Source organism: Bactrocera oleae, chromosome 2 (genome assembly GCF_042242935.1).
Source record: "Bactrocera oleae isolate idBacOlea1 chromosome 2, idBacOlea1, whole genome shotgun sequence".
Classification (NCBI taxonomy): domain Eukaryota; kingdom Metazoa; phylum Arthropoda; class Insecta; order Diptera; family Tephritidae; genus Bactrocera; species Bactrocera oleae.
This window is the reverse complement of record NC_091536.1, coordinates 70421133-70441003: the sequence shown is the minus strand read 5'-3', so window position 1 is coordinate 70441003 and position 19871 is coordinate 70421133. Positions and strand designations below refer to the sequence as shown.

Sequence of the window (19871 nt, the reverse complement as noted above, 5' to 3'; positions counted from 1 at the left end):
AAGCCTTTCTAATTGGAGAATTTTTTTCTAAATTATTTAAAGAAATATAGTAACAAGAAAAATAGCTAAAAAATCAAGCGGCAATTATCGTTTACTTATAGGGGTAATAATAATACTTTGTACTGAAATTTATGATCACAGTCGGGGTCGAAGCTTCATTAACGCGCATTTATGCCCTTAATAAGTATATACGTTTAATAGCTAACCACTACTCCCGCTTATGCCACTTATTGAGTGCACGGAAAAGGTTAAATGAAAAACACTCACTCAAGAAATATGATGGTACAACGGAATGAAGTGTCGTCGAAATGTAAATTTAATAAAAAATGTAATCAATACCGGCGAGTACTCACACTCCCCACAAATATTTGAGTCCTTTTTTTGAAAGAGAAATTCTTTGTATTTTTTTGTTTTTTAGTAGAAAATTGAATATATTGTGTTCTTGTAAACATTGTTATGCAAATATTGTTGTGAAGTAGTGACCAAAACAGCGGAGCGCATTATTGACTCCAGGCGGGTTACAGTGTTACTAGTTTATCTAGCTTTGTGCAAAATTTTAATTTTAAAGTGGAAATTTATGGAATGATTTTTGTTGCCTAAAGCAATTTTTATATAAGAATGTAGAATAGAGGTATATCAGAAATCATCGGATTAACACCAATTATCACTTTGCAGTAACTTAAAAAATTACGATATGAATATTAATAATACCTGTATTAATAGTATAAGAAATTTTTCTAAAAGCCGTCTCTTAAATTGAATGAAATGAATAGGGTATATTTTTATTATACGAATTACAGTAGAGTAGTCGATTCATTTCACCAGTAAAAATTAGTGAGAATTCTGTTCTTAATACACATAGATCACCAGAAAGGTATTAGTCTGGGTTTATATACGGAAATTTTTAATGATTATAATCGGCAAATTATCTTTTGGTGTCACCCATTGCACGGGCGACTCCAGTTGCTCTGCAATTTTCTGCATTCCCTTTTATATAATTTTCTTAAATACTTAAACGCCTAATTTACGCGCTAAAGTAATAAGCATATTTGTACACATGATACATGATACAACAAAACCGCGATTTTCACCTTTGACCTTTTATTGAATTCCAAAGAACTTTTTGCTTGCATTATCGCAAACCTCAACCCTTTCGTATAAAAATGAACTGCAAGCCCAGGCACTGTACCTATATTTATAGTCAAGTTGGAATTATTTTATCACTCCATAAGCCAGTCATTTCAGATTTGAATGACAATCAGATGTGACAGTCAAAAAAAGCTGCCAAACAAACCAAAGTGGTCACCGCTGCACTCAGATAACAGTGTGCATGGCTTTTTTTTACGTTTTCATTCCGATGTCAACAGTGCAATGAAAGTATTTTTGTGTCAGTAATCATCTGTATGTATGTACGTATTTAAGAGTATGCAGACATATATATTATATTCCTGTGGTTTTATTGGTCGCAGTTAACTATAATTGAATTACAATTGCATTGTCAAGGCCGCAGGCGATATCTTATTATAGTTGTTATTTGTGAATTATAATGGCATTTATAGCCAATTAAATAGAAATGTCTATCCCAATTCATTAGATATCCAACAAAGTATCAAATATATGTAACCAATTATTAGACAAATAAAGCATTGAAATCATTGCATTTTATGTGCTAATTAATATAAAATTATTCCGGCATTATAGATTTATATGTACCTATATTTTGTGTCTATCTTTCTTACATACTTATCTTACTATATGTTTCGTATACGCCATGTACTGCTATTGAGGTTTATTAGTTATGGACAAAGTTTTGTGCCGACAACTCAATTAACCGTTCGATTTGTTTACATTTACAATTTCTTTCAATCGATTTGTAATTAAACCGCATATTTTTGAGTTAAGCAAAGGAAAGTTGTAGGCAAACTTTTTTAAAACTTTCGTCGTTAAGAGGTCGCTCTAATAAAATTTAAATTACAACAAAATTATTGTAATTTATATTAATTTCATTTTAAAGTAATTCGTAACTTATTCTCATTCCTCTTATTTTTTTTACCAAAAGTCCGCGTCTCGCTGGCGTGATTTATGGCAACCAGTGCATATAATTTCTTGAATTTTCAACTTTTGCCATTATCACCTAGTCACCTTTCACATTATGTTAAATAAAGTGTTATAATGCATGGTTACAGTTTGTAAGATAATTTGTCTTGAATTTGCAATAAACACTTTAAGCGAAAAGTTTGCAGCGAATTTACTTTCTGCTGTGGCTTTATGAAAAGTCGGAATATTACATAACCAGATTACACGCATTTATATTCCACAAATACTATGCAACTCTTTTTACAACACTTAGCAACTGCTGCGGCTGAGAGTAATCAAAACAAACGTTTTCTTGGCAGAATTATCCTCTTGCCACCTTCTTTTTCCACAAACTTTGCTTTTAATTGCTTTAAGTACAGAAATGTAAACTACTACGGAAAGTGTCTCGCTTTTGGTCTGTTTTTTTCTTTTCATTTTTCACTCATTTGCATTTACCCTATTTTCCCCGCCACTTGAGTTATGCAATAAATCTATAATTAAATTGTTATGGCAACACTGTTGATCGTTAAGCATTTGAGTGTCGTAAGATATTGAAACATTTTTATTAAAATATTGTTTGCTCATAGCTGATAAAAGTTTGCCAAGGAGTTTTTGCTTTTGCGTTTTCTTATGTATATGTTTTTTTTATGTTTGCTTATTCTGAGTATACATTTGCTGCAATTGAGGGATGTGACTAGCCTTTTCAACAGGAAGGATCTGAATCGATATATTTTATATAAGAAAAAACGTTAAAGAACTTAACTTTCATTAGTCCGTTTGTATGGCAGCTATATACTATAGTTGGTCGATCTGAAAAATTTGTATGATGATTGTAGCGTTGACTTTGTTAATAATAATTTATACCGAATTTCGTGAAAATATCCCAATAAATTAAAAAGTTTTCTAAGCAGGAACTTGATTTTGATCGTTTAGTTTATATTGCAGCTATACTCTATTGGGGACTAGTTCGCGGATATACAGTCGAACCGTAAGACGGACATGGCTAAATCGACTCAGCTCCTCATGTCCATCATTTCACGCCAAACAGTATATAATCTGATTAGGGTATAATAGACGGTATTTAAACATTGATTAATTTGAAAAATATTTATATATAATATATAATATATAAATATGAGATATTTCTGCTTTATATGACTTTCTGTATTTAAAATATACTATCTGTATTTAGGTATATCTATGGAATATACATATAATGTGACGTCAATTAATTAACCCAAAAAGAAGTCAGAGGAGACGTATATCAATGTCATTCCTTTCTGAAATCAGCTTTTAAAAGAATATATGTTGCAAAAAGACAGTTTCTATTCACAGGATGACATCACACGACGTAATGTTGAAGACAATACCAACCAATACATTTTGTGGCGTTTGACATAATATCGATTTTCACCGAAAACACTGTCTCAAACAGCTATGGTTTGATCTTTTGTTTATCTCGATTTTATTTCCTCTACCCAAAAATACGATAATTTTGCTTATTAACGTTGTGAGACAATGTAGAATAGGCCACATTACTTTCCAAGTTACCGCAACTGAATCACAACTTTCAATTTAATGAGTCACTTTATCGGTGCTTTGTTTTAATGTGAAGCCATTCTATTCAACTGAAGAGACTTTGTGCCATTCGCTTCATACTATTTTATTGTCCGATAAAATATCATGCTATAAATCATTCCTGGTTTAACAGTACGCTTCGAACTTTTAACGCTTTCAAATAATACTTATTTAGGATAAGAATTGAATTTACTTTAATGGATGATGGACTAGTACGATATATAAATATTATCCTTAAAAAGCATGTTAATACCGTGTACAAATATATTTACCTGGCAATGGAAACCGAATGCATTGCGATTGGTTTGACTTAAATCGACTAAGATGAAGCATTGTCCATAACGCTCTATTCTTGAATCTTGAGCAAATTTAATACTGATGATTGGAATGCGGCTGATCGCGAGAAGATACTTTTCATTCAGCTTTTTTGCTTCGTCAATCAATCAACAAAGCAATATTGCTTGCTGAAAGTTGAACTGGAACTTTTAGTATCTGTGATATACATATACATTAACACAATCGGCACTTGTTTTCAAATATCCCGACAAAAATGCTTATAATGTTTTAAAATTTGAATACGCTTTGAAAATATGACACATGCAGCTATTTCCGTAAGAAAATCTAGCACATTAGCAGTAAAGAGATTAGAACTACACAAAACTTTTCCGTTATAATGGTCACTAAGGACCTTGTTGCGTTGCATTCAATTGGCTTATTCAATCAATGAATGAATAGATACGACAGATTTAAAAAAAAATAACGACGTCTTTGTTGGAAAGCATATACAATTTCATGAGAGCATATTTTTAATATACAAAGCATTAATGACATTATAGGCAATACTCTCGCTGAATATAATGCGACGTACATAAGTATACCTATAAATATATGTATACTTAAAAATACTGAGATCCTTAGGTACTATATGTTATATGTATATGTATGTACATATTTGCTTGTACAAGAGCAACAGTTAAAAGGTCAATATTCAAAACTCACGCTGCGAATCACACCACTTCAAGTCATCGCGACCGCAGCCAGTGCCAAAAGAGAGGATATGCTTGTGTTGGTATGAGTATGTATGTGTTACCAGATATTTCGTGTACAGTTTATGATTCTTTTATTGACTTCCGGCTTCGCCATTGGCAAAGTTGCTTTGGCAGTCGCGCTAAAACAAATAACTAACGGCAGTACAGCAACCACTTGAACTACACACACACTACACAAGTACTACATAAGCCAAATACAGCGAGTTCGAGTGATATTAAAGGCTTTTTGTAAAGCAGATGTCTTCAGATACGACGATATACAAACTTGCTTACATAAATTATGGGAAGGCACTTAAATTTGCACATATTATTCTGTAAATTTCATCAAATTGCTTGTGAAGCAAACAGATTGAAGTGAAATCTTGCAGCATTTCTTATACTCTTCAGCTTATTCTTTCAGCTTTAATCTTTGTTGTTGCTTTTTTGCAGGCTTGGCCAATGGTGAAGAAATCTTTCGACCTTTTTGCCAATGAAGCTTTCAATAACATTCATGTAATTTCAGGTAAGTCAACTTGATTCATTGTTTTCGCTTCAGTATTCATGCGTTGGCTTTGAGTGATTTAATTAAAGCAATTTTTCGATAACGTTTTCCTTTCTTTCCCTTGGTTTTGAGGTTTTGTGAAAACAAGCAATTAAAAGTTCTAAAGTAAACATTCTTGTAAGCATAAGCACACATATACAGTTACATTTATGTATAAATATGATATATGTATTAAGCTTTCATCTCACCTTCTTTCTATTTAAACTGTCTCAAGAGCTTCAAGTTACAACAGTAACAAATAACTCTTCAAATTTGTATTCTAAAACTCTTCCGTTGTCAATCATAAAACGTCATATATTTATAGGTACATACATCTGTACGTATGTGCATAAGTTTGTAAGAGAATAGTTCCGTGTAGGATACAGGGAATACAGTTTAAAATTATTGTATAGAAAATATATGCATATATCTATTCTAATAGTTACATAGCGTTGGGTTAGGTAAGGTTAGGTTAGATAAATGATTTCTCGAGAAGCCACGAAAAACTCCACTTGGACTGCTAGAGACGCTTGTCCGTTGTGATGCCCAGAATTTCTAGGTTTGGACCAAAAAGACCATCGCATATCGACAAAACGCCTAGAGCCTGCCACAAATTTATTGAGGCCGCTAATATCAATTCCAGCCAATTCGCCGGGTTCGTACAAAGTATGGCAGCTATGATAGCGAAAGCCGAACAGTGGAGGCGAAAGTGTCTAGATGTTTCCAGCTCATCTTTCTCATTGCAGCTTTGACAAATTGCGTCCTCCAACATCTTTAGCCTACCCGCGTGAGTGACAATGAGACTGTATCCAGTTAGGACGCCTATCATTGCGGCAACGTGAGCATGGCTAAGGGCTAGCAGTTCAATGGACCTTGTACGTCCCACTCTCTTCTAGAAGGCTTTCGCAACCCCAAAAGTGCTGGTTGCTGACCAAAGCTTGCTGAGCTGGCGCAAAGCCCATAGATTCAGCTCCCAAGAGCACGAAGACAGGGGAACCCCTGCTCGTTCCCATGCTGATGGAATTTGAGTATAAATGTATTTTCTTACAAGCTCATCGGATTTGCAATTTCTGGCGATTCCACTGTGGCCAGGCACCCAGACAGATACTTATATAGATAGTGTAACTTTGTACGAAGTAGAGGGAGGCCTATGTATAGTATTGAAAGAATATTTTTTGCGAGACCACTAGTAACAACTCTAAAACCCTATACTGATATTTTAGTGCTCTCTCCAAGCTGAGCCAACTAATTTCAATAACTATAAGGAGAGGGAAAGGAAAGTAATAATTTTGATCTTCACAAATTATCGGCTCATTTCCAATTCAAGGTATAAATTTGGTATCATTGGCTTTTCTTAGGACTTTGAAATTCATTCCAATTCAAGGTTTGAATTTTGTATCATTGGTCGTTTATTCGCAACATTGGTCGTTTATTCTTTCTATCAAGTCTCTTGCTGTTATTGCTGGGCTTTAAAAAAATTGTCTGTGCGCACTAGAAGGAAACTAAAGTTCCAATTTCTGATTCTACAAGCAATTAGCCGCCACGACTGGCCACTATAAAAAGAAAACCAAAGTTTATACCGAGGATAAACAAGGGGTAGTCACAATATTAAAACAAAATACTCACAGTTTTTCAGTCTGCGATAATCTACTTTATAAACGTTCTAGGTTTGAGTACAATTGTATCCTTCTAAAATAATCGATGTAAAATTTTAAGATCTCAACATGATCGGTGTTAAATTTCCACGATGTAATCTACATCGACTTTATGAAAGCAGGAATTAAGTGAGTAGGCTAGTTACGAATTATTCGAAGATAAACTGAAAATGACAAAAAAAAAAAAAAAGTGAGGAAGTCCTAAGTTTGGGTATAACCAAACATTTTATACTCTCGCAACTTGCAAGGATCAAAGCCCGGTAATTACTTCAGGTGTTGGCAAAATTTTATATTAAAGAAAGTATTGCTCCGATTCATCCCATTCTTGACACAAAACATACTATTATCAAAGGTTTCATTTATTTATTTAATTATATGAATTTCAATTATATATCTTACACATTGACCGATATTTTCGGTAAAAAGTCAACTAAAGGCACTGGGGTCCACATATTCAGTACCTAGGAGCTTGAACAGTTTAAGTTCGATTTAGACAATTTTTAGTCACAAGGTGGCACACTTTAAATGCATTATTCACGCAAGTTTTACCCCGATACAATCATTTTTGCTTAATTTGCATAAGGAAAGTGAAAGAATCAGATGGAATTTAAAATTTTAGCACTACAAGTATTATATAACATAGAAATATGAAAAAAATTTAACTGCAGATGCCCCTCCCTAATGTGATCTTTTGTATAAAATAACAGTCTTGTATCTTATTGTGGAGCTTAGTTATGGCAATTTATTTGTTTTTGATTAATGGCGTTTTGTGGGCGTGACAGTGGCCGGATTACGCCCATCTGCAATACCAACCGTCTTACGGTACCAAGAAACATGTGTACCAAGTTTCATAAAGATATCTCAATTTTTACTCAAGTTACAGCTTGCAACTCGTCTCTTCATCCTGATCATTTATATATTGTATATATAAAACTATATCTAACTCGATTAGTTTTAGGTGATACAAACAACTGTTAGGTGAACAACATTATTATACTCTGTAGCAACAGGTTGCGAGAGTATAAAAAGGTGGTTTCTACACCTATAGCTACTCTGAACGATTCTATAGAGACGGTTCGATAAAAAACTCAAACGAAAGATTAAGTTAGTGCATATGATAGTGTAGACAATTGTAGTAGTTCAGGTAAAAATAACTTATTTTATATCCATACTGTTAGATATTAGATTGTTCTTTCTAACGAATGAGTCTCTTCTGCTTTACAATCTCAATACTTATCCAGTCGGTAATCGCAGCGAAGAAAACCAACTGTACCAACATAAAACATTGGTTCCTTAAAATATTTCCTGCTCTGCTTTTTTATAAGTTCCCTCTTTCCTAATACACTATTTCTAAACTTGTCTTCACCTGTCTTCCCAACAAATTCAAGGTTCTATTGGAGAGATCTTAGTGACAAGTGGCAGTTTAAAAGCTAACTATAATGTAACCGTTCAAGCCTTAATGGAGAATGAGGAGGTTTTTCCGGATATTGGATCCATAGAACCTGTACCTGCTCTCTACTTAAACCGTTCCGATCCGTTACTTTCTGCTGAACATATCTCTAATCAAGATTTCATTTATTGTAAAATGTTTATTCTTGGCCTGAAATGCAAAATATTTTAATTATTCGATTTTTCTCAGAATTATTCATTCAACTATATTACACTAGAAATTCGTACAATGTAACGATTTTCTAGAAGGCTCTAAAGCTATGATTCCAGAAATTTTTCGCCAAGCCTATATATTATTTTTCATTGGAATAATCTTGGTGAACCCTATATTGATTTTATTCACTTTTAATCCTTCAAAGCATTTGCTAAGTTAATAAAAGCAACATACGGCCACAAAAGTGCTACTGTAACGAACATTTATTATATGATTTTGAAGAGCATTTTCAATTGAAATAACAAATAGCCAACAGGCAAAGTCAATTATGGCATCACGCATGAGGTAGTATTTACAAATCACTAATGCTAAGTGATACATAAAGCTTTAATCAACACAGTGACAAACTTAATCCCAAATAATTTAGTAAACTACACATTCGTATGGATATTTGTTAGAGCGTCTATAAATTCGCAGTAATATTGTACATACATATATGTAAGTGGAATTCAGGACGGACTGGTCATAAAAAGTGATTCAACCGCCTTCTTGCTAACGCTCCACTTCTACCGTTAACACATCGAATGTGGCCTTCAACCAGTGAAAAAGCCACAGTAAGCGAAAACGCAAACAGCACGTGAAAACTGCGTGAGATGAAATGTATGATTTGATGAAGTGTATTTTCAGTCACGAGGGTATCAGACGAGGTGGCAATGAACAGCTGTTGATAATTTCATTTTTATACCCCTGCAACATGTGGCATGTAGTATTTATAACTTATATTTATACAATATATTAAGAGGCAAAGATGTCCGCTCACGAACTAGTATGCACGAAAGCTCAAGTAAAAAGTTGGATATCTAACCATACTCTGCCATATAGATAATTAATGTATTAAAATTCACAAATGTATTAAAAACAAAAACAAAAAGTTTCTACGTTTATCGAATAATTTCAAGATTCACATCGCAAGTAGGTATAAAGCTGAATTAAATATCTGTAGAAATAAGTAATTTTACATCATCGTACAAAAATATAGAAAAGTTGTAGTTCTCAAGTGATTGGTCTCAATGTGACGCTACCTCTGCTATTTTTGTTAACAATGGCAAAAAATGAATTTCGCGCTTTGATACAACATTATTTCCTGAAATACGAACTAGTTTCTCACCTGACGTATTTTTCGGATTTGTGACTATTTTCTCTTCTCCGGACTCAAAAAGTAGCTTTTCGGAAAAGAGTTTCTCTGAAATGAGCAAGTCAAGATGAAAAACGCTTATTTTGAAGTCCTCGGGAGCTTCACACTGTCGAACTGGTGTTGAAATGTTGGAGAGCCTTTACAACAAATGTATTACTCTAGATGTAGTTAATGTCGAGGAATAGAGTTATTTTTTCATTCAAAAACAAAACGTTCATTTACTTTTATGCTAAAGACTTTTCAGCACGTGTAGCATCTAACATTGGTATCTTCCGAACTCGTACATACCTTACTTGTCCTTTTTTAGTGTAAGTGGAGCATATGATGAATCTATTTGAGTTTTCCCCGGGTTTTATTAATAATCCCTTGCCATTTTCACACTAATATTATGACGTCACAATATGTGATAAGCATAAAATGATTGTATTTAATTGGTCAAAAACTAATAAAGCACCCACATGTGTACACAAATAGCAATAAGCATAGAAATAGAAACGGGAAGCTAAAGTTTGTCGCCGAAATTGCAATAAAATTAGAAGCCATAAATCAACAATAAAATTGTGTTTCGTGTGAATGTTTGTTAATAAAACTAGATAAAGATAGAGCTTGTATACATGAATATACACATATATATGTTACTATATATTTGAAGAGAACAAAAGAAACGTGCTCAAGGAGAAAGAGTGCAGATTTGTATGCATATATTATATATGTATATGCCTCTTCATATTTTATGCACACATCTACTTATATACCTATATATAATATTATACTTAGTATGCAATCACAGTTTTCTAACAGTTTGGTTTTCAGAGAGCGGTAGAAAGCCGATTTCAAACATACTTGGTCAATTATTTATATGTATACGAGGACAGTCGGATAAATACTTAACCTCAAAGCCCGGCGGCTTCCTTTATCGCCAGATATCGCGTGTCCGCTGATTTTAGAAAATCGAAAAAGAACAACTACAGTAAGGGCTTTGATTCTTGTTTTACTTGTAGTAAGGGGAATCACATAGTGAATTTATCGGGCGCTTAGATGCTGATTTTGGGTGACTCTTACCCTTCGTTCGAACTAAAAAATTAATTAAAAATTTCAAGTCCATTATCTTGTATTGACAGACCGCATTTCAAACGAACTCATAGGAAAGTCCTGCATTTAAATATTAAGAATATTCAACGACCCAATTTGACGATGAGAAAAATATTATTCCACCATGTCAAGGATTCACACTTTCGCCGTCACCGCGGACAAATTGGTCGAAATAAATTACGAACTGAAGCCCGAACTACCGTATCCTAAAGATATTTATTACCAAAAATGAAAAATTTACTCGCAGAAATTCGACTTGCATTTCAAACGAGTTAAAAATTTGGAACGTCGCTCCACGGAGGTCTACCTCGAAACCCTCCAGAAAACGTAGTTTTCAAACGAGTTAAAAATGTGGAGCATCGCTGTGTCAGGTCACGCTAAAAGAAGATCATGTTAAGAAATAGACCCAGATTTTTCCAAAATTTTCGGTCCTCCTTTTGTGGGCTAAGTTGTTATCGGAGCTCTCTCGTATTGTTAAAAACATTTTAATTCAATATTCAAGATACTAAATCATTGTAAAACTTTTGTTTCTCCTACATTTCGTACTTCATATAGATTGTATGCATGTGACATCCGAACCCGGCGAATATGTATTTAAAAAGATACCACAGTTGGTGGCCAACACAAAGGAAACGACACTGGTTGAAGCTGCTGTAGAAGAGTCTACGTCGGAGGTGTGTGGCCTCTATGTGATTGGCGAGCCCGACACGATTGTTGAAATAACAATGAAGCACTACGATGTCAATTGTGCGACCGGCGGTCTAATGGCTGTAAGTAAAAAAATAAGTTAGAAGAAAGTGATGACAAGAAAATAGCAAAAAGTTGCATCGATGAAGTGAATAAATTATTCGCTAAATTGAATTTTCGCCAACGCTTAATGCAATTTGCAATTTTCATATCGGCTTTCACTATACACTTTTCTCATTTACAGTTTGTCGATGGCTGGGAGTTGAATGGTGAATATTTTCCGGGCATCAAGGATCATCATCGCGAGCTAGAAGAGCGTGTCATCGAGTTTTGCAACAATTATAAACAATGGTACGTATTTGGTTGGTCGTGCCACAAGGCATTGTGGCAAGCGTCGTACAACGATTGCAACACATAAGTTAACATTTGTACGCTTGCAGGCCACGTGTTGCGAATAAGAAATTCTTCCGTTCGAGTCAAAATGCAGCGCTGCTGCAGTATCGCATACCATTCCGCGGCTCCTTCATTGCACACATTCGATTTCACAAGATAACACAGCGTAAGTGTGTGTGTGTGGCATGCCACTTATGTATTACGCACCCACAAATATATTTACTTATTATTCTAATGGTAAGTAATTATTGCTATTTTCTGTTTGCGTTTCACCTGAGGCAGCTTGCAACGTGCTGGCGCAAGACACGACCGCCATCTTCAATATGGCTAATTTCGGTAAGCAACGCAATTGCACACTCTCAGCACTCTTCCCGGCCGCTGTCTCAGTGGCCAGTTTGAAAATTGGCGGCAAGAACATGCGTGGCGAGAAAGTTAATTATGACGTTAGTAAAGCAAGCTAGCACTTTATATTTAAGTGGTTTTTGAAATAACTCGTGCCTAATTCACAGTGTGGCATGTATGAGGATCGCTTAGAGATCGGTGGCTCTTCCGGACTGGATGCGTACGCAATGGAGAAGTCTTCAGATGTTTGCGGCTACTCCGATCAGCAAGGTACTTTATAATAATAATAATAAAAAATATATATACTTGCAACAAAATAAATATTTCAATTTTCATAACTGCTTTTATCTTTTTATTATATCAGGTCCCGAGCAGGCAATCTTCTGCGGTGTAACCACGGTGCGTTTGATCTCCACTGGCCGATATCAGAACCATGCAGCCGTAATGCTACGCAAAGCTGACGAAACCGATCTGGACATCGCCACACTTGTTTGTGCGCTATAAATTTCAATATAAAGGGAAAAAATCTGATAAAAAGTAAAGATTTTGCGGGAAATAATTACGACCAGCTTTTTAAGTAATAGAATGCGACACTCAATTATACATATATAATATATAATAAGCTTGCCTGTTTCAATTGGGGTATTTGTTGAGCTCTGTCTACAGAAAAAGTAAAAAACAAAAATTTCAAAAAGTAAAATACAATAATAAAATAAATTATAGAATCAGTCAAAATAAGTTGTTTGCTCGAAATTTTAATTGTTTACACATCTTAGTACTTAGTACTTAGAAGCTATTGTACATATGCATACTTACTTTCGAAAGTTTCAATTTATTAATGTATTTTGCGTAATTGTGTGTAGTAACCGTGCTAACAGCTTGCTTCCGAAAATTTGGAGACATTCAGCGCCTGTATATTACATATGTACTTGTATGTACTTAAATGTAAAGTTAGTAAAAAAATATTCATAGTAAAGCAAGAAGAAAAATGCAATTCAATATAAATAAAAGACTTAACTCATTTTTCGTTTTATATACAGGGTTTTACCACTTATTGATTGAATTTGTTCGTAGAATGACGCTTGAAGCCGTAAATAATCCTTTTCGTTGGGACTGCATTGCACTACTTATATACTTGTATATGACATATGTGGATGCCATGTGGAACTATATAAAAAATTAAGGTTAAAATTCTAAATTAGCTTTTTCAAGCTATTTTTATATAATAACCATATAAATAGACCACTGTTTGGTCTAGAAACCACTTCATTTTAGAACGTCAGTAGTTAGATTACTAAAAATCGAATTTTCGATCATTCTAATGTGTATCGTTTATTGTATTTCACTCATTTGAACTACAAATGACTACCACTAACAATTCCTTTTCTAAAAAGTCTACAGCTTTACGCACTCCAGTCTTCAAACAATCCACATTTTTAAAATAGTATTCCATTTTACATTAGTGTTTTTACCAAACAATTGGTTTTAAGACGAGTCTGTAATATTATTCATTTTTTCTCAAAGCTCCTATAGCTCATCGCAACTTTCACATGAAGAGTCTCAGCGGAAATTGTTATAGTGTTATGGCATAGGAAATAAGTTCTAGCTGTCTGGACTTCAAGTGAAACTATTTTTGGAAGGATATAACCTACTCATAGTATAACCCAAAAATTGTTTTCATCAACACTACTGAAACCCCATTTCTACAAATTCACAATTTAATTTTCTCGAATGTTTTGGGCATTAATTGTGTGACAGTGAAGTTTGTTCCGAAATTGCTAAATTTTGAGCAAAAGCAATGTCACATTTAGAGCGTTGGTACAAGTGTATTATATCCGAGGTGAATTACTTTGAAGGTGACAAATTAGATATTTATGAATAAATAAATACTTAAAAAAAAATCAAAATTCACCTGTTCCTTTGAACACACCTTGTACTGCTCTAATCTTTTCTCAACCGATGTCTGCGAATGATAATTCGGGTATTCTGGCCATAATTGGAAATGGATCGGCCACATTTTGCAAAAATTACATTTTCACATTACTAGAACAGCGCTAAGCTGAAGTCCTCAAGTAAGCGAGAGACCAGCCAACTCAAGGAGGCGGGAAGTCGAAACAAAACGCAGAAAAGCGGTCATTCGTGGGGAGAAATTAAATTTCTAGCAAATAAATAAATAAATCTGATTATAATTTGTTTGTTAAGACCCTTTATTCTATTTGAGCACTATGGACAAAAATATATAAATATAAGTGACCCTATAAGGCAGTAACCTATCCAGAGGCAAATTGGGAATATTTGCCACAGTAGGCTAAGGTGTTATATGCCAAAAATGTGCATTTGGTTCGGCGACTAGCGGAGATCCCTGATCATATATTTTTGCATCAATTACAAAAAGAGGTATCAAAGTCAACGGCATAACGTGTCCACAAATGGATCAGTTCCATAATCCCACGTGTGTTGTTGAGGCTCCTATATCAAAGTTTAGTTATTTATTAGTAATACAACGGGAGTTACCCGAAACAGGTGTTTAAATAACCGATTATACATACCATAAGAATAACAAGTAAGGAATGGATAAGTTCGGATGTAACCGTACATAGAAATATAAAAAGAACGTTATACACCGAATTTAGGTTGAAATCGGTTAAGCAGATCCCAAGATATGGGTTTTCACCTAAACGTGGGCGGTGCCACGCCTACTGTCTAACTTTGAACGCGGTTCCTATAAAGTTATCTCATACCATCCCAGAGATAAAATTTAATGTCTCTGACGTGTTTCGTGCTTGATTTATCGCGCTTTTAGTAGTTTTTAACAGTACCGTTATATGGGGAGTGGGCGGAGTTGCCACCCGATTTCAACTATTTTCACACTATAGGTAGAGGTTCTAAAAACATTTGCTTCCAGTGAATTTTGTTATTATAGCTTTAGCGGCTTAGGAAATATGTACATTAAACCACGCCCACTTTAAAAAAATTTTTAACTGCAGATGCCCCTCCTTAATGCGATCCTGTGTACCAAATAACAGTCTTGTATCTTATTGCGGAGCTTAGTTATGGCAATTTATTTGTTTTTGATTAATGGCGTTTTGTGGGCGTGGCAGTGGTCCGATTACGCAATCATATGCAATATCAACCGTCTTACGGTACCAAGAAACATGTGTACCAAGTTTCATAAAGATATCTCAATTTTTACTCAAGTTACAGCTTGCACAGACGGAGAGACAGACAGTCACCCGGATTTCAACTCGTCTCTTCATCCAGATCATTTATATATTGTATATATAAAACTATATCTAACTCGATTAGTTTTAGGTGATACAAACAACCGTTAGGTGAACAAAACTATTATACTCTGTAGCAACAGGTTGCGAGAGTATAAAAATACTTTTCAGAAAAACGTCACTGCTTGTTATAAAATATTTATTGAATCTAACCTGAAAATATTGTAATCAATTTGGTGCATAGGAACTTTATTAAAGAAATCGAGCAAAAAGCAAAATAAATGTCATCGTTGTTAGTTGCACGCCAAAAATTAAAGAAGCTGTACCGCCCCCAGGTTTCTCTGTGGTAATTGGATCTTGTGTTGTTGGTGTTCCAGTACTTGGTCCAGCTGTTGGGCTTTCAGTGGTGATCGCCGGTAGCTTTGTAATATAAAATAAAAGTAGAAATTTAAAATTTCCAAGTTCTTCCGAGATAGCGATATTTGAAAAGTTTTTAAGTCTTAAAATAAGATAAGGTATAAGAAAAATCTCGAAAAATCCTACTACATATTTAGATAGCTTTTCAAATACTCACATTGCTTTCCAACTTCGCTTTCAATTGATTGCAGCGCGTTTTCTGATCAAAGACAGTTACTGCCATGCGACATAGCGTTTTAGACAAGCACTTATTATCGCAACCGTTATTTACACGTGGATTAGCTGAAGTGTGCTTGTACTGCCAAAACTAGGTAGAAATGTATGAAGAGCCCAAAAATCGATTATTTCTGACACAATTATTTATTATTACCGTTTCTAAGAGTTTTGGGTTTTCCGCTAGTTGATCCAATAGCGCATCTAAACCAGCTGGACTAAGATCACTTGTAAATTCAGTGATGCTGTATTCTTTAAACCACTCAGGTTTGGCGCCCGAGCCTCGTGAGTTTGCTATCTCCAAGTCGAAAATCCATGTTTCATAATCAACTACTTGCTATGAGGAAATAAAAATATATAATCATATTGTTTTAGACTAAAATATATATCTACATACCAGACTCTCTGGTTCGACCTGATATACGACATAGTTTGGATTCTTGTTGGAGTAAGTCGTTAAACTACCTCCATTCCAAGACACACCCACTGCATGACCCTTCGACGTATAGTGCACATTCAACTCATCCACATGAGTATGTCCAGTAAAGATGCCGCCAATTATTTGATTGAAACGTTCTATAATGCGATTAAATTCACGTGCCCACACGGTCCAACAGTCCGCATCACCTGACGGTATATGGGTCAATATATGAACATATTCACCAGCCTTCTCGGCAGCGAGCAAAGTATCGTGCAACCATTGCAGTTGTTCAACCGCAATGCTACCGTTATGATAGACCCACCAATTGTAGAGAAAACATTCATTGCTGTTTATTGATATTACACGGAAACCTTGTTTGGGTGAAGCGGTATAATAACCGCCTTTGAGCACTGTCTGTTCGGCATCAGTCGGCAACCAACGATACCAAATCGACCACAGATGTTCATAGAGCCACCTAACGTTGAATTCGGCCGGAGCATCGATAGCGCCAAATCTATGCGAAGATAATATTTGTACAATATAAATTCCTAAATATAATCTTAATGAACTCTCTTACACATTAGAGGGATGCGATTCGTGGTTGCCTACATTCGGATATACGGGTATACCATCGAACTTTTCTGCAATCAATTGATTGAGTTTCGACAATACATCCTTATTACCATTCTTAGTTGTGGCCCAATATATATGCGACACAATATCGCCGGTCTGATAAATATAATCAATTTTCTCGTGCGTCTCCCGAATATGTTCGAAAGCATTTTCGATCAGATGTAAAGGTGTATCACAGTCACGATAATCACCCCAGTAACCAGCCTGTTTACTAACTTCAATCGTACCGGATGCGGAGCTACGCTGACAGCACATTGGCTCTAGACAATCAGCTAACGAACCAGGTGCATACTCAGGATCATAATGTATATCGGTCAACTGCAATATTTTCCAATCTGCATCACTCTTGACGGGTATATTGCTTTTAGGGCCATCAACGCCAACAGAATTCCCATCGATCGTCAGCGTGAAATTGTATTCGTTCTGTTTCACTTGACAAAAACTGATTGGTAATATGCCACATAAGCTGCGGGTCTCAGCCACAGTATTGTGAATGGTATAATTCAAGATGGGCCAATTTAAGTCGAATAGTCCTGAACAAACTTCTTCAGTTTGTAAATTTAGACGATTGCAAATGTGAAGCATTACTTTCTTCGCTATCTGATCCGCTGTTGGTCCGTTTAACTCACCCTCGGGTTCACGAAACATATCGCCCAACACCGACAAAGTGGCGCGACAAGTCGTGCAAACGATAAATTGATCGGCGGCACGCAAATCTGCGATATTGCGTGTGAAAATTTCTTTCTGTGAGTGTGTGGCTGCCAATTGCTTGGACATCTGTTGAAACACTTCCGACTCGACGCCACTTTTCAGGTAAGCTTTAAACTCTTTGGCATATTTGCGGGCGACTTCATCTGTGGAGAGTACATAAATGCGGATGCATATATTAAAGGCATACATACTCTGAATAAAAATTTCAAGTTCAAACATTATTTTTTTAATTTTATGTTATGTTATAACATATGTACATGTATCAATGCATAATATACCATCGATAACCGTAGAACTTTAGCGACATTGACATGCTATTACTAAATACTTAAGCTTTCGTAATAATAAATTTACTTGCTTAATTGGTTTTTATTGGGTCAATAAATTTCATTTTACTGCAGGAGCAAATATCAACCACTAAATTCGCAATTGTTGATAAGCCCTAGTATTCGATAACTATGAGTAAAAATAAAACCTTTTTCTGGTAAGAGGGAAGGCCTTGGGGGAGCACTTTATCACTGCTATGAACAGATAACCACATATGGGATATGAGTTTGTATTTCTTGGAAGCTACTGTTCGAAATCACATAATTTGTATAACGGTTTCGTGGGCAGATAAGTAAAATATACCTATAAATATATAATCTAGTTAATGGCTGTAATGTGGAATAATTTATTCAATAGCCACAAAAAAAATGTTTTGGAAATTATTTAAACATTTTACTGTACGATAAAGTTAAAAAATTATCCTGGAATATAAGGTGTCTCACTAAATAACAGTCTTAAAATTCACACTTTTTACGTCGGTATTTTTACGCACCTGATATCAATGAAAGCACTTCATCCTCTTCGGTAAAACTTAATGGCACACCTGTCAAATTTAAGGCACTGCAAAGAGCCAAAAGTCCTGTAAATAATAACAGAAATCTCATTCCGGAGCTGGTTTCGACGATTGTTGACCCTGACAAAGAACGTACTAACTCACGGATCCTAAAGCGGTTTACTTAAATTCGAACCAAAGTTTGTGCTTCGGAGCTTTTATGAGTTCATATAAATATTCAGTAAAAACAACAGTTTTAATCTTAAGTATTCAAGACACTGAAACAATATAATGTCGTATTATCGTCAGCTAAATAGATGCACGTATAGTGTTCGTTAAAAGTTATCCGTGAACTAGAAGTAACTCCCTCAAAGCACTTTGTAATGAGCACCTTTCTTTAAATTTACTATTGATTAAACTTTTTTATTAATAATCAGTCGCAATTAGTACGCATTGTTTTGTTTAAGGCTTTTTCCACTTGATAAGCTTAATCGATGGCAGACGTTTCTCAATAGGTTGCTGTGACTATCGGGCCTTTTGAGTGTATTTAATACCCTATATGCAGAGTTATTTGGAGGTATAGCAATTCATTTTTATTTGTACAGTTTCGCATATTGCTCAGGAATGTCTCTCCTCACTACAAATATCATCAAGCTACTTTATTATCCAACTCGATTTGGTACCTGTTGCAGACTTAGCGGTGGAACTTGAGGGTAATTTGGATTCTGAACCGATCAACCGCACGTCCATTAGCGGAGTAATACAAAAGCATTGTGAATGTTTATTGATAAAGAATCTAATTGTGTTCCTGAAGCGTTCAACCAAACTGCTAAATTCACGCGCCCATACTGATCAAGAACTACTATCCCCTGAGGGAATATGCCCCAGTATTACATCCTCACTTGCCTTTTCAGCGGCTCACTAGCCATCAAGTAGCCACTGTAGTTTGATATCTTAAAATAATTCTCCCTATACCAATCGTTATTGTACAACGCTATTACCCGGAACCCCACTTTGGCGAAACTATCCGCTGGCAGTCAAGCGAACCAATTATTGTATAAATGCTAGTATAACCTCTTCCGGAACATCGCCTGGACCTGAAAACCAAGTAGTAAGCATTTATTCAGATGGAAAGGCGTTTTAATACCATTTCACTTAACAGCCTTAATGGATGTGGTTCGTGGTTACCAATGCAAGGATGTTTTGATACACCTGGAAATACTAAAGCTAAGCGATCTTTATAAC

General features: G+C 35.1%; 2 protein-coding genes across 6 annotated transcripts in view; one reads left to right on the top strand and one right to left on the bottom strand.

Annotated features, from left to right (window-relative positions):
* LOC106623823 (corticotropin-releasing factor-binding protein) overlaps positions 1–13223 on the top strand; it is a 29153-nt gene extending 15930 nt beyond the window's left edge. For all 5 annotated transcript variants that reach the window (XM_036368205.2, XM_036368210.2, XM_036368204.2 and 2 more), the window contains exons 4-10: positions 5133–5205; positions 11324–11538; positions 11700–11806; positions 11896–12014; positions 12131–12291; positions 12358–12460; positions 12555–13223. In XM_036368205.2, coding sequence (XP_036224098.2) covers positions 5133–5205; positions 11324–11538; positions 11700–11806; positions 11896–12014; positions 12131–12291; positions 12358–12460; positions 12555–12694 — 918 coding nt within the window. In that variant the 3' untranslated portion in view covers positions 12695–13223. The remainder of the gene's footprint in view (positions 1–5132; positions 5206–11323; positions 11539–11699; positions 11807–11895; positions 12015–12130; positions 12292–12357; positions 12461–12554) is intronic.
* Positions 13224–15593: 2370 nt separating this feature from the next.
* LOC106623824 (sphingomyelin phosphodiesterase 1) lies at positions 15594–18990 on the bottom strand. The gene is made up of 6 exons (XM_036368143.2): positions 18627–18990; positions 17040–17949; positions 16439–16976; positions 16199–16378; positions 15986–16135; positions 15594–15831 (listed from the first exon to the last, which is right to left on the bottom strand). The coding sequence occupies exons 1-6, from the start codon at positions 18736–18738 to the stop codon at positions 15664–15666; spliced, it is 2058 nt and encodes a 685-aa protein (XP_036224036.1). The 5' UTR covers positions 18739–18990; the 3' UTR covers positions 15594–15663.
* Between the last annotated feature and the right edge of the window lie 881 nt (positions 18991–19871).